A 15,740-nucleotide genomic window follows, 5' to 3' on the forward strand; every position below is an offset into this window, starting at 1 on the left:
AGCGCGGAGGCGGTTCACGCAGAGTTCAGGCCGAATGCGAGCTGACAACTTGGTCTCTTTCTTTTTCTCCTTCTGTTTGTCTGCCTCAAGTGGACCCGTCCAACTTTTTGGAATGGTCCAAAACAAACTCTTCCATTTGAGCTCCATGGCGCGCTGACAACCATCATTATCAACAACAACAACAAGAGCTGGAGTAAAAATAAGAATAAGAAATATGTTCGACTACATGGACCTGGCGGCGTTCGGCAGCGCGGAGCCGGCGAGCCCGTTCGCGGTGAAGGTGACGACCGGCAGCCTGGACTGCACTCGGCGGCGCCGCCGGGAGTGCCACTCGGAGTACCGCCTGGGCCAGCGGAGCAGTGCGGCCGACCTCCCGCAGCTCTTCCCCGGACACTGGCAGTGTAAGTGCACCACTAGCGCAGCACAGCGGAGCGGACACGTATGGTACCGAACCGGACTGGTTATATGATGGATATAATGAAAGTCACGAAATCTAAATGTGCGCACGTTCTGTTGAAATGTTGACTGACTGTATATCACTTCAAATACACACCTAAACACCAACCATTGTTTGAAACCCTAATTTCAGAGTCTAACTTTTTAATTCCCTGTTGTTAAACGCTAACCTTGTCCTCAAACCCTAATTTGAAAACCTTGCCATGTTTTGAAGCCCTAATTTGAAACACCAAATGCCGTAAAATTCTAAATTCACACCCTATTCTCTAATTTGTAATCCCCACCTGTAAATGCTAACCTGGTCTCAAAACCCTAATTATGAAACCCTAATGTGAAATCCCGTAAATGAAACCTTACTCCCTTGCCATGTCTTGAAACCATACCCTTGGCTGCAAACTCCGGTCTCAACCCTAATATAAAATCCTAACCCAGGTTTAAAACTGGGGCCCGACTGCTATGGATTCTTTGAGGCTAATGACGATTCTTTAATATGTAAAACTTTAATATGGAAATGAATGTGTAAAAAAAAAGTTTAAAAGGCCATATTTGAAACCCTAACTCCGGCTTTATTCCCTAATTTGAAACCCTAAACCTAACTGTTTCACAGCCGTGGTAAGCCCCAGCAGTTCTTCCAGTTGCGAGCATGCATCTGCGTCACCTCGCACCTACAAACCGTGCTTCATCTGCCAGGACAAGTCGTCAGGTTACCACTACGGAGTCAGCGCCTGCGAGGGCTGCAAGGTAACGCAACGTGACGCAGAGGTGGCTAAAAATTGTACTCAAACTATCCTCCTTTGACACCTTTTTGTGACATGTTGATGCAAGGAAGTACGTTGAAATGAGTCGAAGGGCTTTATTTAGATAAAAGTAGTGTCTTGCTGATTTTTTTTTTCTTGGTGGACAGGAAGTATGTTGACGTCAGTTGAGAAGCTTTATTTCGACAAAAGTAGTGCTTTGACTCATTTTTTTTGACATTTTGTGGCATCTTGATGCCAACAAAGTATGTTGAAGTGAGTTGAGGAGCTTCATTTGGGCAAAAGTAGTGCTTAGACACCATCTTGTGGCATCTCGGTGTCAAAGAAGTCCATTATAATGAGTTGAGGTGCATCATTTAGAGAAAAGTAGTGCTTTGCCACCATTGTGTAGCATCTTGTTGCCAAGGAAGTCTGTTAAAGTGAGATGAGGTGCTTCATTTAGACAAAAGTAATTCATAGCAGCCAATTTGTGGCATCTTGGTGCTAAGAAAGTACATTGAAGTGAGTTGAGAAGCTTCATTGAGCGTGGCCACCATTTTGTGGCATCTTGGTGCCAAGGAAATACGTTGAAGTGATTTGAGGATCTTAATTTGACCATTTTATGGCTGCTTGGCACCAAAGAAGCATGTTGAAGTCAATTGAAGGGTCTCATTTAAACCGAAGTAGTATCTTGCTACCATTTTGTAGCATCTTGGTGCCAACGGAGTACATTGTAGTGAGTTGAGGAGCTTCATTTAGACAAAATGGGTGCTTTGCCACCATTTTGTGGCTCCTTAGCACCAAGGAAGTATGTTGGAGTGGGTTGAGGTGATTATTTTAGACAAAAGTAGTACAAGTCTTCCTCCATTTTGTGGCATCAGGGTAATAAGTACAGTGATTTCGCTTTGTAAAATATGTTGATTTCTTTACATTCTCTTTTACTTTGTTTTGCTGTGTTATTATAGTATGTTGTTATTTTCTTGAAAAAAAATGTCACGAGTGAAGTTTTGGATTTTGTGGAATCCCCAATTCTTGCCATTTTAATTTGTCAACTATTATGTTACTGTGTAGATGCTGCGTTGATGTTAGCATGCTAGCCGTTTAACCACCCAACCTTTCCCTCCCTCGGTCAGGGTTTCTTCCGCCGCAGCGTCCAGAAGAAAATGTCGTACACGTGTCAGCGAGACAGGAAGTGTGTCATCACCAAAGTGACCAGGAACACGTGTCAGTACTGCAGGCTACACAAGTGCTTTGCTGTCGGCATGTCCCAACAATGTAAGCGCTAACACTCACACCTTTATGCTTAGCGTTAGCATTAGCATTAACATTAGGATTAGCAGCACTACTACCAAAGTGTTCTGTGGCTACCTGGACCAACATTTACGAAAACAAAAGGTGCACTTTACTGAATTGTTGAACTCATCTAGATGTATACCATAAAATAAAAGCTGGAATTCTCAACTTTTGTCTTGTACAACCAAAACAATTGACCTTGCTGTTCCAATACTTTTGGAAGACTGTATACCTGCTTTAATGTCGTTTGTAACCGTGTGTGTGCATGTGCCGTGGCATATATTGGCTGTTATAAGGCTTATTAAGTGTGCACACGTGTTTTTTTTTGCCACCCGTCAGACGTGCACTGGCACCAATCTCAATTACTGCCGTTGAGCATCTGCCCCAAAAAAACGTCAGCGCATGTGCTTGCAAAGAAGTGTTAGTGACCCACATAGCCCGGTGCGCGCATGTGTGTGTGTGCGCGCCATGTGACGCCGCTCTTACGTAATGCACCACAGCCTGCCCGCCTCCGCGACATGTGGCCACGGCTTGGCCAATGGCAGGGCCTGGCTTCTACGTAATTCACGCACACACACTGACAGGAAGATGGAATAAAGACGTAACATGAGCTCCCTCACATTGGACTCTTTACACACGCCAAAAGAAGAAGGGCAGCGTGGCCTGTTGCGTAATCGCATCCGAACACATGTGCACCAGTCAGTAGGACAACATGGGGAAATGGGTTTGCGTTACAAACGCTAGTATTATGTTTGAGTTACAAAAGTGTTGGAGCTCAATGTGTCAAGTGACAAACAAGTTTGAGGTTTGCTAACATGTTGGACTTCAAACAGAACGTTTTCAGGTTGGTTAACTTAGTACTATGATTGTGTTTGAGTTACAAACATGTTTGAGTTAAAAATGGGATTGTGTTATTTGTTTGAGTTATAAATGTGTTTGAGGATTGAGCTATGAATGTGAGCTACAAATCTGTTTCAGTTGAAAACATTTTAAAGTGGTTAAGAACGTGTTTAAACATGTTTGAGAGTTACAAACATGTTTGAGTTACAAAAATGTTTGAGAGTTAAAAACACGTTTTAGTCACAAAGGTTTTTGAGTTATAATTTGAGTTACAAATGTGTTTGAAATTCAAACATGTTTGAGTTACAAACATTTGACCTGTTTGAGTTTCAATTATGTTTCAGGATTAAGTTAAAAAGAAAAAGAAAAAAAGAAAACAAGATGCAAATGAGTTTGAGTTACAAACATGTCTGAAGTTGAAAAACATGTTTGAGTTACAATTGTGTTTAAGTTTCAAACATGCTTGAGTTAAAGATGTGTTTGAGTTACAAAGTTGATTGAGAGTTCAAATGTTTTAGTCACAATTTTTGAGTTATAATTTGTTTGAGTTACAAATGTATTTGAAATTCAAACATGTTTGAGTTGCAAACATTTGACCTGTTTCAATCATGTTTGAGGGTTAAGTTTAAAAAAATTGAGGCGCAAATGAATTTGAGTTACAAACATGTCTGATGTTTGAGTTACAAATGTGTTTCCGTCTCAAACATAGCTTGAGTTGAAGATTTTTGAGTTACAAACTTATTTGAGGGTTAAAAAAATGTTTTAGTCACAAAAGTTTTTCAGTTAAAATTTGTTTGAGTCACAAATGTATTTGAAATTCAAACATGCTTGAGTTAAAGATGTTTGAGTTACAAACTTGTTTGAGTTTTAAAAACTTGTTTGTCACATGTTTGAGTTAAAATTTGAGTTACTCGTGTTTGAATTTTTGAGTTACAAACATTTTTGTGTTACAAAAATGTTTGAAGATTAAGAATGTATTTGAGGTTTAAAATAATGCGAGTTGCAAACATATCTGATTTACACTCATGTTTGAGGATTGAATATTGGGAATTCTATTAGTGACTTATTATGAGATATTTATTATACCAGCTTATTGGTCCTTGTTCTTTTTTTTTTTTTTTTAAACTAACTTATCTTGTTGAAATAAATTAAGTAAAATTACTAAAATGTTAAATTAAAATTGCAATTAGAATATACAATTTACATACAAATTTAACATTGAAATTCCAATAAAAAAATATAATAAACGTTACAATTTTGCATGAAACTTTTAAATAAAATTGTTATTAACATTTTACATAAAAATTTATTAGTAATTATAATTAAAAATTTGCTTTAAAATTACCATTAGAATTTAAAAAATCGAATTAACATCTTATATTGATATTTAGCATTAAAATAAAATATTTAAAAAAATTAATAAATTTCAATTCTATATTAAAATAGAACATTAAAAGGCTAGTAAAAAAATTTCCAGTCAACATTACAATTAAGTTTGAAATTTTACAATAAAAGCTTTTCATTTAAATTCAACATAAAAACTTTACAAGAAAAAAAGTATCAAAATTACAATAATAAATTACATGAAAAATTCGCATTTAAATCACAAATAAAATTTGACATGTTTTCAGCTTTGAGGAACGACAGAACAAGTCAGAAGAATGTCAAGAAAGAGGAGGACGTTCCAAAGTTGGCCATCGGCGACACGTACGAGATGACGGCCGAGCTGGACGCCATCGTGGAGAAGATCTGCAGGGCGCACAGGGACACCTTCCCTCCTTTGCGCCAACTCGGACAATACACTACAGTGAGTGTTGGTGGACGGGTGAGTCAAAATAAACAAGTATTGCTTGGTGCCCTCTTGTGGCATCTTTGTGCCTAGGCGCTATGTTAAAATTAAGTTGAAGAGCTTCATTTAGACAAAAGTAGAGCTTTATTTTGTTATATGTATATTGTGAATTTCACAGTCGTATGCTGTTATTTTGCTGTTTTTTGTTTTTTTTTTGTTTTTTTTTCATCGCATATCGTAGAGTAAATATTAGGAAGGAAAAACGGTATGTCTTCGTCCCCATGCAGATGTCCAGCTCTGAGCAGAGGGTCCAGTTGGACTTGGGTCTGTGGGACAAGTTCAGCGAGCTGGCCACCAGGTGCATCGTCAAGGTGGTGGAGTTTGCCAAGAGAGTGCCCGGATTCACCGGCCTCAACATGGCCGACCAGATCACCCTGCTCAGGGCCGCCTGCCTGGACATGCTGGTGAGAAGCCGCTTTTGAAGTGCTTTTGCGCCATCAAATCAACTTCGCTGGAATCCATTTGAGTTTTTGCGCTACGTTAGACATTGTTTGTCTCCTGGCTGTTGAGATTCTGAGGATTAGCGCTCGCTACACTCCGGACAAGGACACCATGACCTTCTCGGACGGCCTGACGCTGACGCGAACTCAGATCCACAACGCCGGCTTTGGGCCGCTCACCGATCCGGTTTTCACCTTCGCCGGACAGATGCTGCCTCTGCAGATGGACGACGCGGAGAGCGGACTCCTCAGCGCCATCTGTCTGGTCTCCGGGGGTAACGCATGTTCACGTTCACCCCTTATTTGTAGTAATTTTAGTAACTTACTTTTTGTTTCTTTACTTTGCTTAAGTTTTGAATGTTTTTCACTCTTTTGTTTGTAAATGATTTTGTACTATTATTTGTATTTAGCACATTGAGTTGTGAATGAAATGTGATATAGAAATAAAGCTGTCTATCGTTGCCTATTCAAATACTTGCAAATAATGCCCTCATACCCCAAACAATGTAAAATTTAAAATCAGTGTGTGCCAAACTAGGTTTATTTTAAGTTAACAAAATTGAACGACAAGAATAAGAATTGTAAAACATTTTTGTTAACTGAACTAAGAATAAAATTCAGTAACTAACTAATGGTAGTGCTTGTTCACTAACTAACCCTAAAATAAAGTATAACCACAGCAAAAATGTCCTTTTATTCTTAGCTAATTATTTTGGCTATGCTGGTTCATCTGTCTTAACTGAATCAAATTAACTGAATTAAACTTTAAAAAATTACAAAACAAAGAAAACATAATGTAAACTAAAACTAAACATTTAAAAATACTGCCAGCCCGGCAAAAATGCATCATTTGACGTCTTTTTCCATCAATGGTAGTGAATGAGTTAAAAATAAAAAAATAAATATTGTCAGTTACTCTAAAAGCTAATTAATACTGACTTAATTAACTGAATTACATTTTTTAAATGACAAAAAAAGAAAACAAAATGTAAACTAAAATTAAACGTTTAAAAATAAATAAAAACTGTCAAAAGTCACTCTAAAAATTAATTAATACTGAGTTAATTAACTGAATTAAATTTAAAAAAGAAAAAAAAAAAAGAAAAAGTGTAAACTAAAACTAAACATTTAAAAACTCATTCACTGCCAGTCATTATAGAACATTTTTACATTTCCAATACTCACGTGATATTACATTCAATAATTATATATAAACCGAATCTACCAAATAACAGAATAGACTCCCTACTTTTTGTCCCGTCCCGTTCTTTTATAATTGACAGCAGAAAAATGTAGGTTTGCCAAAATACAGCCATTTCTCCCATGGACTCTGAAACTGTGTTTATTTCCTATAAAATGGGGCAATGATGTCATCTACCGGTGGTTGGGCATCAGTAAAGTTGTTTCCAAGTTTGATATTTACAGTGGAGCATGCTCAGATTCGCCCCCATTTAGCACCGCTCTAAAAAATACAATTGACAAGTATACTTGTCAAAGGCAGTGAATGAGTTAAAAATAAATAAATAAAAACTGTCAAAGTCACTCTAAAAATTAATTAATATTAACTGACTTAATTAACTGAATTAATTTTTTTTTTTAATTACAAAAAACCCAAACCAAATGTAAACTAAAACTAAACATTTATAAATAAATATATAAGCTGTCAGCTAAAAATTAATTAATAGTAACTGACTTAATTAACTGAATTTTTTTTAATTACAAAAAGAAAACAAAATGTAAACTAAAACTAAACATTTAAAAATAAACTGTAAAAATCGCTCTAAAAACTAATTAATACTAACTGTCTATGAAAAAGAAAAAGTCAAAATGAAGTAAAAACTTAAACAAATGAAAAGTCGAAAACTCAAGATGCAATTTTTTTTTTTTTTTTTTTTTTTTTTTTTTTTTTTTTTTAGAAAAATCTTCACAGTACACAACCAAAGAAACATTTTCCAAAATTGACATGGTGATGTTTCCCTCTCAATTTGCTCACAAATTGATGTATTGTGCTTAAACCCTGGCCCTGTTTAGTAAAGTAAAAAAAAAAAAACAAAAAAAAAAAACAAACAAACAAAACAAAAAAATCCCAAACAAGACAGACAAAATTGAGACCTTTCCTCACTTATATTTAAATTTTTGTGGATGGAGCAGATCGTCAGGACTTGAAGGAGCCGTCCAAGGTGGAAGTGCTGCAGGAGCCTCTGCTGGAGGCGCTGAAAATCTATTCGCGTAAACGTCGTCCCAGCGCGCAACTCCTGTTCCCCAGGGCGCTCATGAAGATCACAGACCTGCGCAGCATCAGCGCTCAAGGTGACGACGCTGCTTACAATACATTTGAGAAGCGCAAGTCCTGTGTGTGTTTTTCCCCGCTCAGGAGCCGAGCGAGTGGTCACCCTGAAGCTGGAAATCCCGGGTTCCATGCCGCCCCTGATCCAGGAGATGCTGGACGAGGTCCCGGAAAACAAAGACTTGTCGGAGGCTCGAGGGATGCGGTCGTCAATTTCACCATCTCAGGGAACAACAACAAAAACAAGCTAACCTTTTCTAAGATGTTCCGGACTGTATCTTAGATTGGTAAGACTTACTCATGGAATATGTCAGGGTACAAAGTTGGAGTTAGCTTGCTAACACTTGACGACCTCTCCAGGTATAAAAAGGTACAAAATGGTAGCGAGCAATAAGGTTCCATTCCATTTGGGTACTGAAATCCAGTTTGCATCTGCGCTGTACCACTTTTTGGCACAGTCAGAAAAAAAAGGCGGGGCTAGTCAAAACAACAAAGCTCATCCTAACATATTTTTTGTGGGTTTACAAGAATGTACTTTTTATTTGGAAACGTTTACATCCCATTCAAATACGGTTCGCTAGTTTGTATGCTGCGTTATTGGAGAAACTGAATAGAGACTGTGTACAGTTATTGGATTTTTCCAAACAGGGGACAAAAAAAAAAAAAATTCTGAGGTGAGTTCATAATTGACTTGCCACATGGGCCCGTGAGCACACACGTGAACCACAGAAACACGTGTAAACCTACCGTTCAACGTCATGGAACTAACACGGAATAAGAACACTCAGCTATTGGATGACGATGATTTTTTTGTTTGTTTGAGCCTCCTCATAATACAAACAGCAATTAAAAATAACTACCATGAGTGGGCCTATCATAGGAATTTAAAAAGTTACACATTTTAAGGAGTCATGTTATGAGTTGTTTTTTTTTTTTTTTAGGAAGTTATAATACTATTAGAATAAATAACAAATTAATATATTGAGAATAAAGTTGTATTTTTCCAAGACAAAGTCATCAGTATGATATTGAAATCAAAGGTTAACAAATGAATAACAGTCACATAATTTTAACATGTGAATGACAGAAATATAGCTTTATTCTCGTATTATTGTGCCTTTTATTCTGGCAACTGTTTCTGCAAAGATGGAAAATGAAAACCCGTAAAGTAGCGAGGCAGCACCGTACTGTCAGAACTGCACATTTTCAGGAACAATAACCTAACGTTGTAATCTTTTTTTTTTTTTTTTTTTGATACCTTAACTTTTTAAGAGTTGGGACTGTTAAGTTTCCATTGCATTAGCTAGCAAAGCTTTCATTCAGTTGAAACGAGCATCACCATGGCAACCTCTTAACAACAGATAAAGCCTCATTTCAGTGCAGCTATGTTATTAATGTGTACTTTTTGTCATTAAACTATTTAACACTCATTGACTCCTGTTGATTATATTAATAAATTTTCCGATTAATATGCCGGCGGTTCTTTTGAGTGCAATGTACTGCCCCCTACAGGTGCCTTAAGGCACTACAAGACAAAGTACAATCCTTTTCGATTTTGGGGTTTTGACAAAATATAGCGTATTACATTTTGGGGGGGTTCAGAAAACATATTTTAATAATGTTCTGATTCACATCATAGATGTCCTACAAAGAACATTGTGTACAAAACTTTGATTTTTCATTTAAAGTGCAAGCCTGAAGAAAGTGTCTAACCACATCTTTATCTGAACACAGGCCACGTGATATTGGTGCAAATAAGAAAAAGGCTCGATGAGCTTATTAAATGGTAGATGTGCATTGGTGAATTGTGACTCAAGAGGATGAATGCGGACGGCGCTCGCTTCTTTTCTTGGCCTCCCTAAAATCAACAGAAAAATATTTTAATCTTCATGAAGCTTATGGAAGAAGAAAATGATTCACGATAGTTTATAAAGGCGTCCAAACTTCAGTCATACTGAGTTGCATGTTTCTAATCTTCTGTCTCCCTCTTGTGGCCAAATAAAGGAACGATCACCAAACTTGACAATGTCAAAATTAAGCATAATGTAACTATTATTAGGATTGTTGCATAATATTTTTCAAATGTTTATGTATAATAATTATTACATTTATTTATTACATTTATTTAAATAAATATTTATTGAATTTATTATTTTATAGGTTTACAGGTGAGTTATACAAAATATTCAACCTCAATTGCATATTTATGCGTCATATTTTCATATTTTTGATTACTTTTATATTCAGAAACTTGTATTATACACTATATATATTATATATTAGTATCATGAATAACCATTTTGTGTATCATATATTTTTATGTAATAGTTTTAGTTATTTGGTCACAAAAAATTATTCAATCCCCTTTGCAAATTACATTACCACATCATTTTTGTACATTATTTAAATTTCATTTAATAACATTTTTACATGGACTTTTAATTGTTTGAATACTGCGCATTAAATTAATTTCTAGTATATTAAATATTTACCAATAACAAAACTCGATTTTTATTTTTTTTTTACATTTTATTTTGAATTTGAATTAACATCTGGATTATTTGTATTATTATTGAAACATTTCATTAATTTTATTCTGGATTGTACATGCCATTTTAAATATTGAATATAGGATAATGTATCCCTATAGATATGAACTTTATTTTCTACATTTATATATTTTCACATCGACAGTTTCATGCACAAGTTTGCAATGAAGCATGAAAATCAAATCCCAATGCAACACCACAACTGAAGTGTACCTAATATTGTGTCCTGGCTGTGAGTTGGCATCCGCCAGCGTGCGCCGCGGCAGACTGAACAGGCCTGACTGTGTGAGTTCATTTCCTCTCTAAACTTGTTTTTCTTCACTTCTATTTGGGTCTGTGGTTTCGCACGCACTCACATACTGGTGGTGTTTGTGCAACCTACTCTCCGCCCACACAGGAAGCAGCTTGTCGCCATGGTGACGCGCACCTGCCACTCTCATCTTGGTAGTAGCCGCTCTCGTCCAGCAGCTCCTCTACGACGGCCTGAGGACGAACACGGAGGATTTGATGCTCAAGGATCGTCAAATTTGGTCAAATATCATCAGTGAGCAAGTACAGAAAATACCTGCATCTGCTCGTATGTCACGCCATCCCTTAGACTGTCACCTGTGGGGGGTAAAAGTAAATTCTCATGATTGGGATCTTTTTTTTTTTTTTTTAAATAAACTAAACTCGTACCCGAGTCCTCATCAGCATCTCCGGTCAAGGGAAGCACCACAGGCCACCAATCTGGACTACTGGAGCCAAATTCCATCAGGTCACATGATGCCTGGACCAGCTGCAGGGAAAAAACATCACAAACGCTTCCCTTTTGATTTGTAGTCCTTTACCAGGCAAGAAGCCATATTTGTAGTCCAAATGGAGGCCAAATGACCAACCTTGCCTAGCTCCGTCTTAAGGTTGTGCGGGTCACTGCCCGACTGGAACAGCGACTTTTTGAACCTTTCGACCAGCCGCCTCTTGACGTTGTAACGAGGAGTTGGAGGAAGCTAGAAAGAGGATCACATTATTTTTTTTTACTTTCAATTAAGAGTTCACGTGGGAAGAAAAATATCCAATGGTGAAATGGAATGTGTACCTGCGTGATAAAGAGCACTTTGTGCAGCTGCATCAGCAATCTCTGGATTGGATCCTCGATCTGGCGAAGGTTCCTCGGGGAGATGCTGATTCCTGACATGACAACAAAACACAGGCCAAAATGAGATCATCAAATTCAAAATGACAGCAAATATCCACGTTAAAAATGTACCTGATTTTGAGTTGGCCCTCACTGTCATTAAATCTTCCCTGAAAGGACACATACATACATTTTTAAAAAGCACTGATGACATCAAATAAGAATTGATTTTATGTCATGGACGTTTATAATCATAAACTGAAATCCAAACATTTACTGTCACTTTTCAACAGGTAGACGTTGAAGAGGGCCTCGCCCAGCTTGTCTGTAAAATCCAGGTTTGTAATCTACTGTAATGACTAACAAATGCCTGCAGAGGGCAATGTTGAATTGATTTGAGCTCAGTACAGCTTTTGAAGTGAACTTAAAACATGTTTTGCCATCAAAGTAGAAAAAACAAAACAAAACAAAACATTAGCATCAAAGTTACTGCCCAGCTTGGGATCTTTTGGCAAAATAAATAAATAAATAAATAAATAAATAAATAAATAAATAAATATGATGCATTACAGGCGTGTCCATCACTAAATACAGAAAATAATAACCTTTACATTACTCCACATTTATGTCTATTATACATGGACACAAATTTAATAACGCATACTTATATACACTGCTAATGTATTTTTTTCACTATTATTTTGGTTTATTTTTATTTGACTTTATTTATTTTTGTATTTACATTACATTGATTACATAAGGCAGACTTATCAACAGATATCTGATATGTACCCAAATTTGATTGACATTTGATATCTAATTCCATTTTTTTCTTCATATCCCAATTGTGCAGCTTCAAAGCGATGAAAAACAAACAAAAAAGAACCAGAATTGCTTCACTTGTAAAAACAGCCTAAGTCAAAAGGTTGACTTACCCACATAGAGGTAGACGAGGCGTAACACATGTGGCAGATTTTGACCCTGAAATGTGTAAAAAAAATAAAATAAAAATAAAACTTATTTAGGTGTGGAGAAGCTTGTCAAAGAAACTGTAACAACTGCAACTGACTGTAGTGTTGTCCTTTTCCGTCTTTAGTCTCTGTTTCTTCATGATCTGAGGCGTCCTCTGGAAAAGAAAAAAATATCGACATGTTCTCATTGTGTGACACTCTATGTTAAACCAATATCGTTATTACCTAAACTGAGATTCTCTTCAACGTTACTTGGAGGAAAGTGCACAAGTTCAGCTACTGCGAAGGCTTGTTTCTGGAACAACAGTGAAAAAGTATATCTGAAAACACTTGTTTGTAATTTAAATCAGTGGATTATTATTACTATTCGATGCAATAATGAATAGGATAATCGATTAAAAAAATATTGACAGTCCAAATACAGACATACCGACAAACGTGTATACTACCTGAGTCAGGACCGAGCCAGAGCGGCAGCTTTTCCCGCTCTGGCGCCCATCCAGGAAGTACTTCTGCGCCCGCTTCCTGTCACGCTCGGCTCGCTTCTCCAGTGCATAGTGGGAAACGTACAGAGCGTCCATCTGCATCATCATGAGGTCGGCGATCCGGGAGCTGACGGCCATGATGTCGGGACGCCTCTCGGGGTCTGGACTCAAGCACCTGTATAGTTCAAACACAACCATACAGGAAAATAATCTGGAATAGATCTGGATTGAAAGAAAATTGGAGATAAAATTGATAGTGAAAGGCCGTTATTTGTCAAGGGTGGGACCGGGCTTTGCTGTGAATAGCAAAACACTATACGAGTAATTGACACCCCACCCAAAAATGGTTTATAATTGCCTACAGATGTTGCAAGATGGTGGGACCACCGTGGATCTCTAATACAATTAGATTTTTTTTTTTTTTTACACATTTATTTACTTAGGTCAAATATTCATTAAATAAATTAATAATTTAGAATTAAAAAAATAATAATTAAATATTAAAATTGTCCCAAGTCCAAAATTTGACACTGTCAGAAAAAGCGAGATAAAAGGTGGATGAAAAAGTTTTCAAAACTAAAAATGTCCAAAAAAAAGTCACCATGAAATGTTTCAAAGGGAAGAGGAAAAGAAGAAATTTGCCATAAATTGTACATGAAAGTGCCAAATATGTCAGAGAATTTAATAATTTAAAAAAAGGAAAAAAAGGAAAAAAAGTAATTATAAATGGTCCAAAAACAAAAGAAAAGCAGAAAATTACCATAAAATGTTGCCAAAAATTGCCAAACAAAGTCAGAAAATTAATAATTAAAAAAAGGCAGGAAAGAAACATTTAAAAAGTAACTGTGAAATATCAAAACACAAAAGTAGAAATCCGAAAATTACCACAAAACTGTCAAAAAAGTAAGAAAATTGATTGAAGAAAAAAGGCAGGAAAGAAAATGTTAAAATCTATAAAATGTCCCAAAACAAAAGAAGAAATCCCCCAAATTACCATAAAATGTCCACAAAATTGCCAAAATCTTCAGAAAATTAATAGCAAAAATGGCAACAAAAAAAAAATAAGTAAAAAAGATGCCATAAAATGTCCAAAAAAAAGGAAGATGAGAAGCAGAAAATTATCATAAATATGACCATACAACTGCCAAAAATGTCAGAAATTTAACAGGAAGGCAATAATGTCTTATGTATGAAAGTATGAAAATTCCAAAAACAAATCCAAAAACGGCAGACGAAAGATAAAAGAAAATGAATCTTCTACGTATTGGATGCTGCACATTTTTCTGTTCTGTGGCAGCACTAATTAACACCTGGGCCCTTCATAACAATCTTGAAATGTTTTGCGGCTACAGACAGATTTTTGGTTATTTATTTGGCCCAAAATGTCTCTTTTGACAGGAAAGGTTGCTGACCTCAATAAACGGGGATTGATTGTTGCATAAAAGTGTCAATTTAATAATGTTGGCACCATGTGATCATGTCCTCCAGCCTTTCCGAGTAAATTCCATCTTCCAGTGGCTCATAGATGGCCTCAACAATCTACGCAAACACAAAAAACAACACACACGATAATGTTGATATCAGCACGTGTGCGCGTCTGTTTGTGTGCGTGCGTGTTTTTAGGTCACCTTGCTGGCCAGCGTCAGCATATTGTTGCTGTAAAATGGCGGCTCCAAGGCGGCCATCTGATAGAGGACGCAGCCCAGAGCCCAAATGTCCGCCTTCTCACCGTATGGCTCGTTCTTCACCACCTCTGGACTGACACACAACCACCCACGCACACACACAAAAAAAACACAACCACAACCACACGCTTTCTTAAGCATTGCCATTAACTCTCCTAAAAAACATTATTTGCCCGTTCTCACCAAGAGTACAAAATGGTGCCCACCACTGAAGTCAGCTTACTGTTCTCCTGCTTCTGTTTGGCCAGGCCGAAGTCGGCTGCGGGCGGGTGAGAAGAAAGTCGACATTTTACGTGAAGACAAATGTGACGTTATTGATGACAAAGAGGAATGTTACTGATGGTGACTTTCTCCTTGTCGCCCAGCATGATGTTGTTGGGTGTCAGGTCACGGTGGACGATACGCTTGTCCTTGTGGAGGTACCTCAGAGCAAGGCACATCTATGGAGGACATGAAACCCATACATATATATATGTATATAGAATTAGGGGTGTCAAAATTAGTGTTCATTTTGACTTAATTTAAAGTTCCTTTAAAACCCATAGGCAGTATCTTATTTTGAAATGGCTTGGTCAGAACCATCAAAAAGCCCAAAACGGGTCACAATACTCTCTACGTGTAAGGACTCGGCTGAGTCGATAAAGAAGAGATCCCAAAAAGGCAGGCTCAGAGGAGGAAAACAATCTCGTTTAATCACTTTGGCTGAACCGAATGAACAAAGCTTGCTCGCAGGCAAGTAGGCGAAATTTACAGAGGTGTCCCTGCACACAGGCGAGGGACACGGAAGTAACAAAAGGCACTTGCAAAAGGCAAGGAGGAATTGGAAAACACAAATCTCCTGCAAAAGGCAGGGAACACGAATGTAACAAAAGGCGCTTGCAACTGCAAGGAAAACTAACATAACCAAAATCGCTTGCAAACGGCAAGGAGAACTAACGTAACAAAAAACACTTGCTAACAGCAAGGACTAGAAAAACTTAAATCACTTGCACCCGGCAAGGACGACACGAAATGTACACGGAATCAAACACACG

General features: G+C 37.2%; 2 protein-coding genes across 9 annotated transcripts in view; one reads left to right on the plus strand and one right to left on the minus strand.

Moving 5' to 3' along the window:
* Positions 1 to 9,329, plus strand: LOC144021869 (retinoic acid receptor beta-like). 4 transcript variants are annotated; one of them, XM_077526076.1, is made up of 8 exons: positions 1 to 401; positions 1,064 to 1,197; positions 2,324 to 2,465; positions 4,955 to 5,148; positions 5,400 to 5,576; positions 5,683 to 5,887; positions 7,764 to 7,922; positions 7,987 to 9,329. In XM_077526076.1, the coding sequence occupies exons 1-8, from the start codon at positions 215 to 217 to the stop codon at positions 8,148 to 8,150; spliced, it is 1,362 nt and encodes a 453-aa protein (XP_077382202.1). In that variant the 5' UTR covers positions 1 to 214; the 3' UTR covers positions 8,151 to 9,329. The 4 variants fall into 4 exon arrangements, with proteins under 4 accessions (XP_077382202.1, XP_077382203.1, XP_077382199.1 ...); XM_077526077.1 differs by having other exon boundaries at positions 4,955 to 5,130; XM_077526073.1 differs by having other exon boundaries at positions 7,764 to 9,329.
* Positions 8,821 to 15,740, minus strand: part of nek10 (NIMA-related kinase 10) — a 21,816-nt gene continuing 14,896 nt past the window's right edge. Inside the window, exons 22-36 of one of the 5 annotated variants that reach the window (XR_013284204.1) lie at positions 15,044 to 15,146; positions 14,890 to 14,965; positions 14,650 to 14,779; positions 14,490 to 14,560; positions 12,986 to 13,196; positions 12,762 to 12,831; positions 12,635 to 12,691; positions 12,501 to 12,546; positions 11,698 to 11,735; positions 11,527 to 11,618; positions 11,327 to 11,437; positions 11,127 to 11,226; positions 11,014 to 11,054; positions 10,662 to 10,931; positions 8,821 to 9,757 (exon numbers count right to left, since the gene is read on the minus strand). Coding sequence is in view for 3 of the 5 variants with exons in the window: in XM_077526064.1 (XP_077382190.1) it covers positions 9,712 to 9,757; positions 10,831 to 10,931; positions 11,014 to 11,054; positions 11,127 to 11,226; positions 11,327 to 11,437; positions 11,527 to 11,618; positions 11,698 to 11,735; positions 12,501 to 12,546; positions 12,635 to 12,691; positions 12,762 to 12,831; positions 12,986 to 13,196; positions 14,490 to 14,560; positions 14,650 to 14,779; positions 14,890 to 14,965; positions 15,044 to 15,146 (1,293 nt within the window). In the remaining 2 variants the exon portion in view is untranslated. Of the gene's footprint in view, positions 9,758 to 10,661; positions 10,932 to 11,013; positions 11,055 to 11,126; positions 11,227 to 11,326; positions 11,438 to 11,526; positions 11,619 to 11,697; positions 11,736 to 12,500; positions 12,547 to 12,634; positions 12,692 to 12,761; positions 12,832 to 12,985; positions 13,197 to 14,489; positions 14,561 to 14,649; positions 14,780 to 14,889; positions 14,966 to 15,031; positions 15,147 to 15,740 lie in introns of those variants that run through there. The other 4 variants (XM_077526066.1, XM_077526064.1, XM_077526065.1 and 1 more) reach the window with 4 other exon arrangements.

Source organism: Festucalex cinctus, chromosome 7 (assembly GCF_051991245.1).
Source record: "Festucalex cinctus isolate MCC-2025b chromosome 7, RoL_Fcin_1.0, whole genome shotgun sequence".
Taxonomy (NCBI): Eukaryota; Metazoa; Chordata; class Actinopteri; order Syngnathiformes; family Syngnathidae; genus Festucalex; species Festucalex cinctus.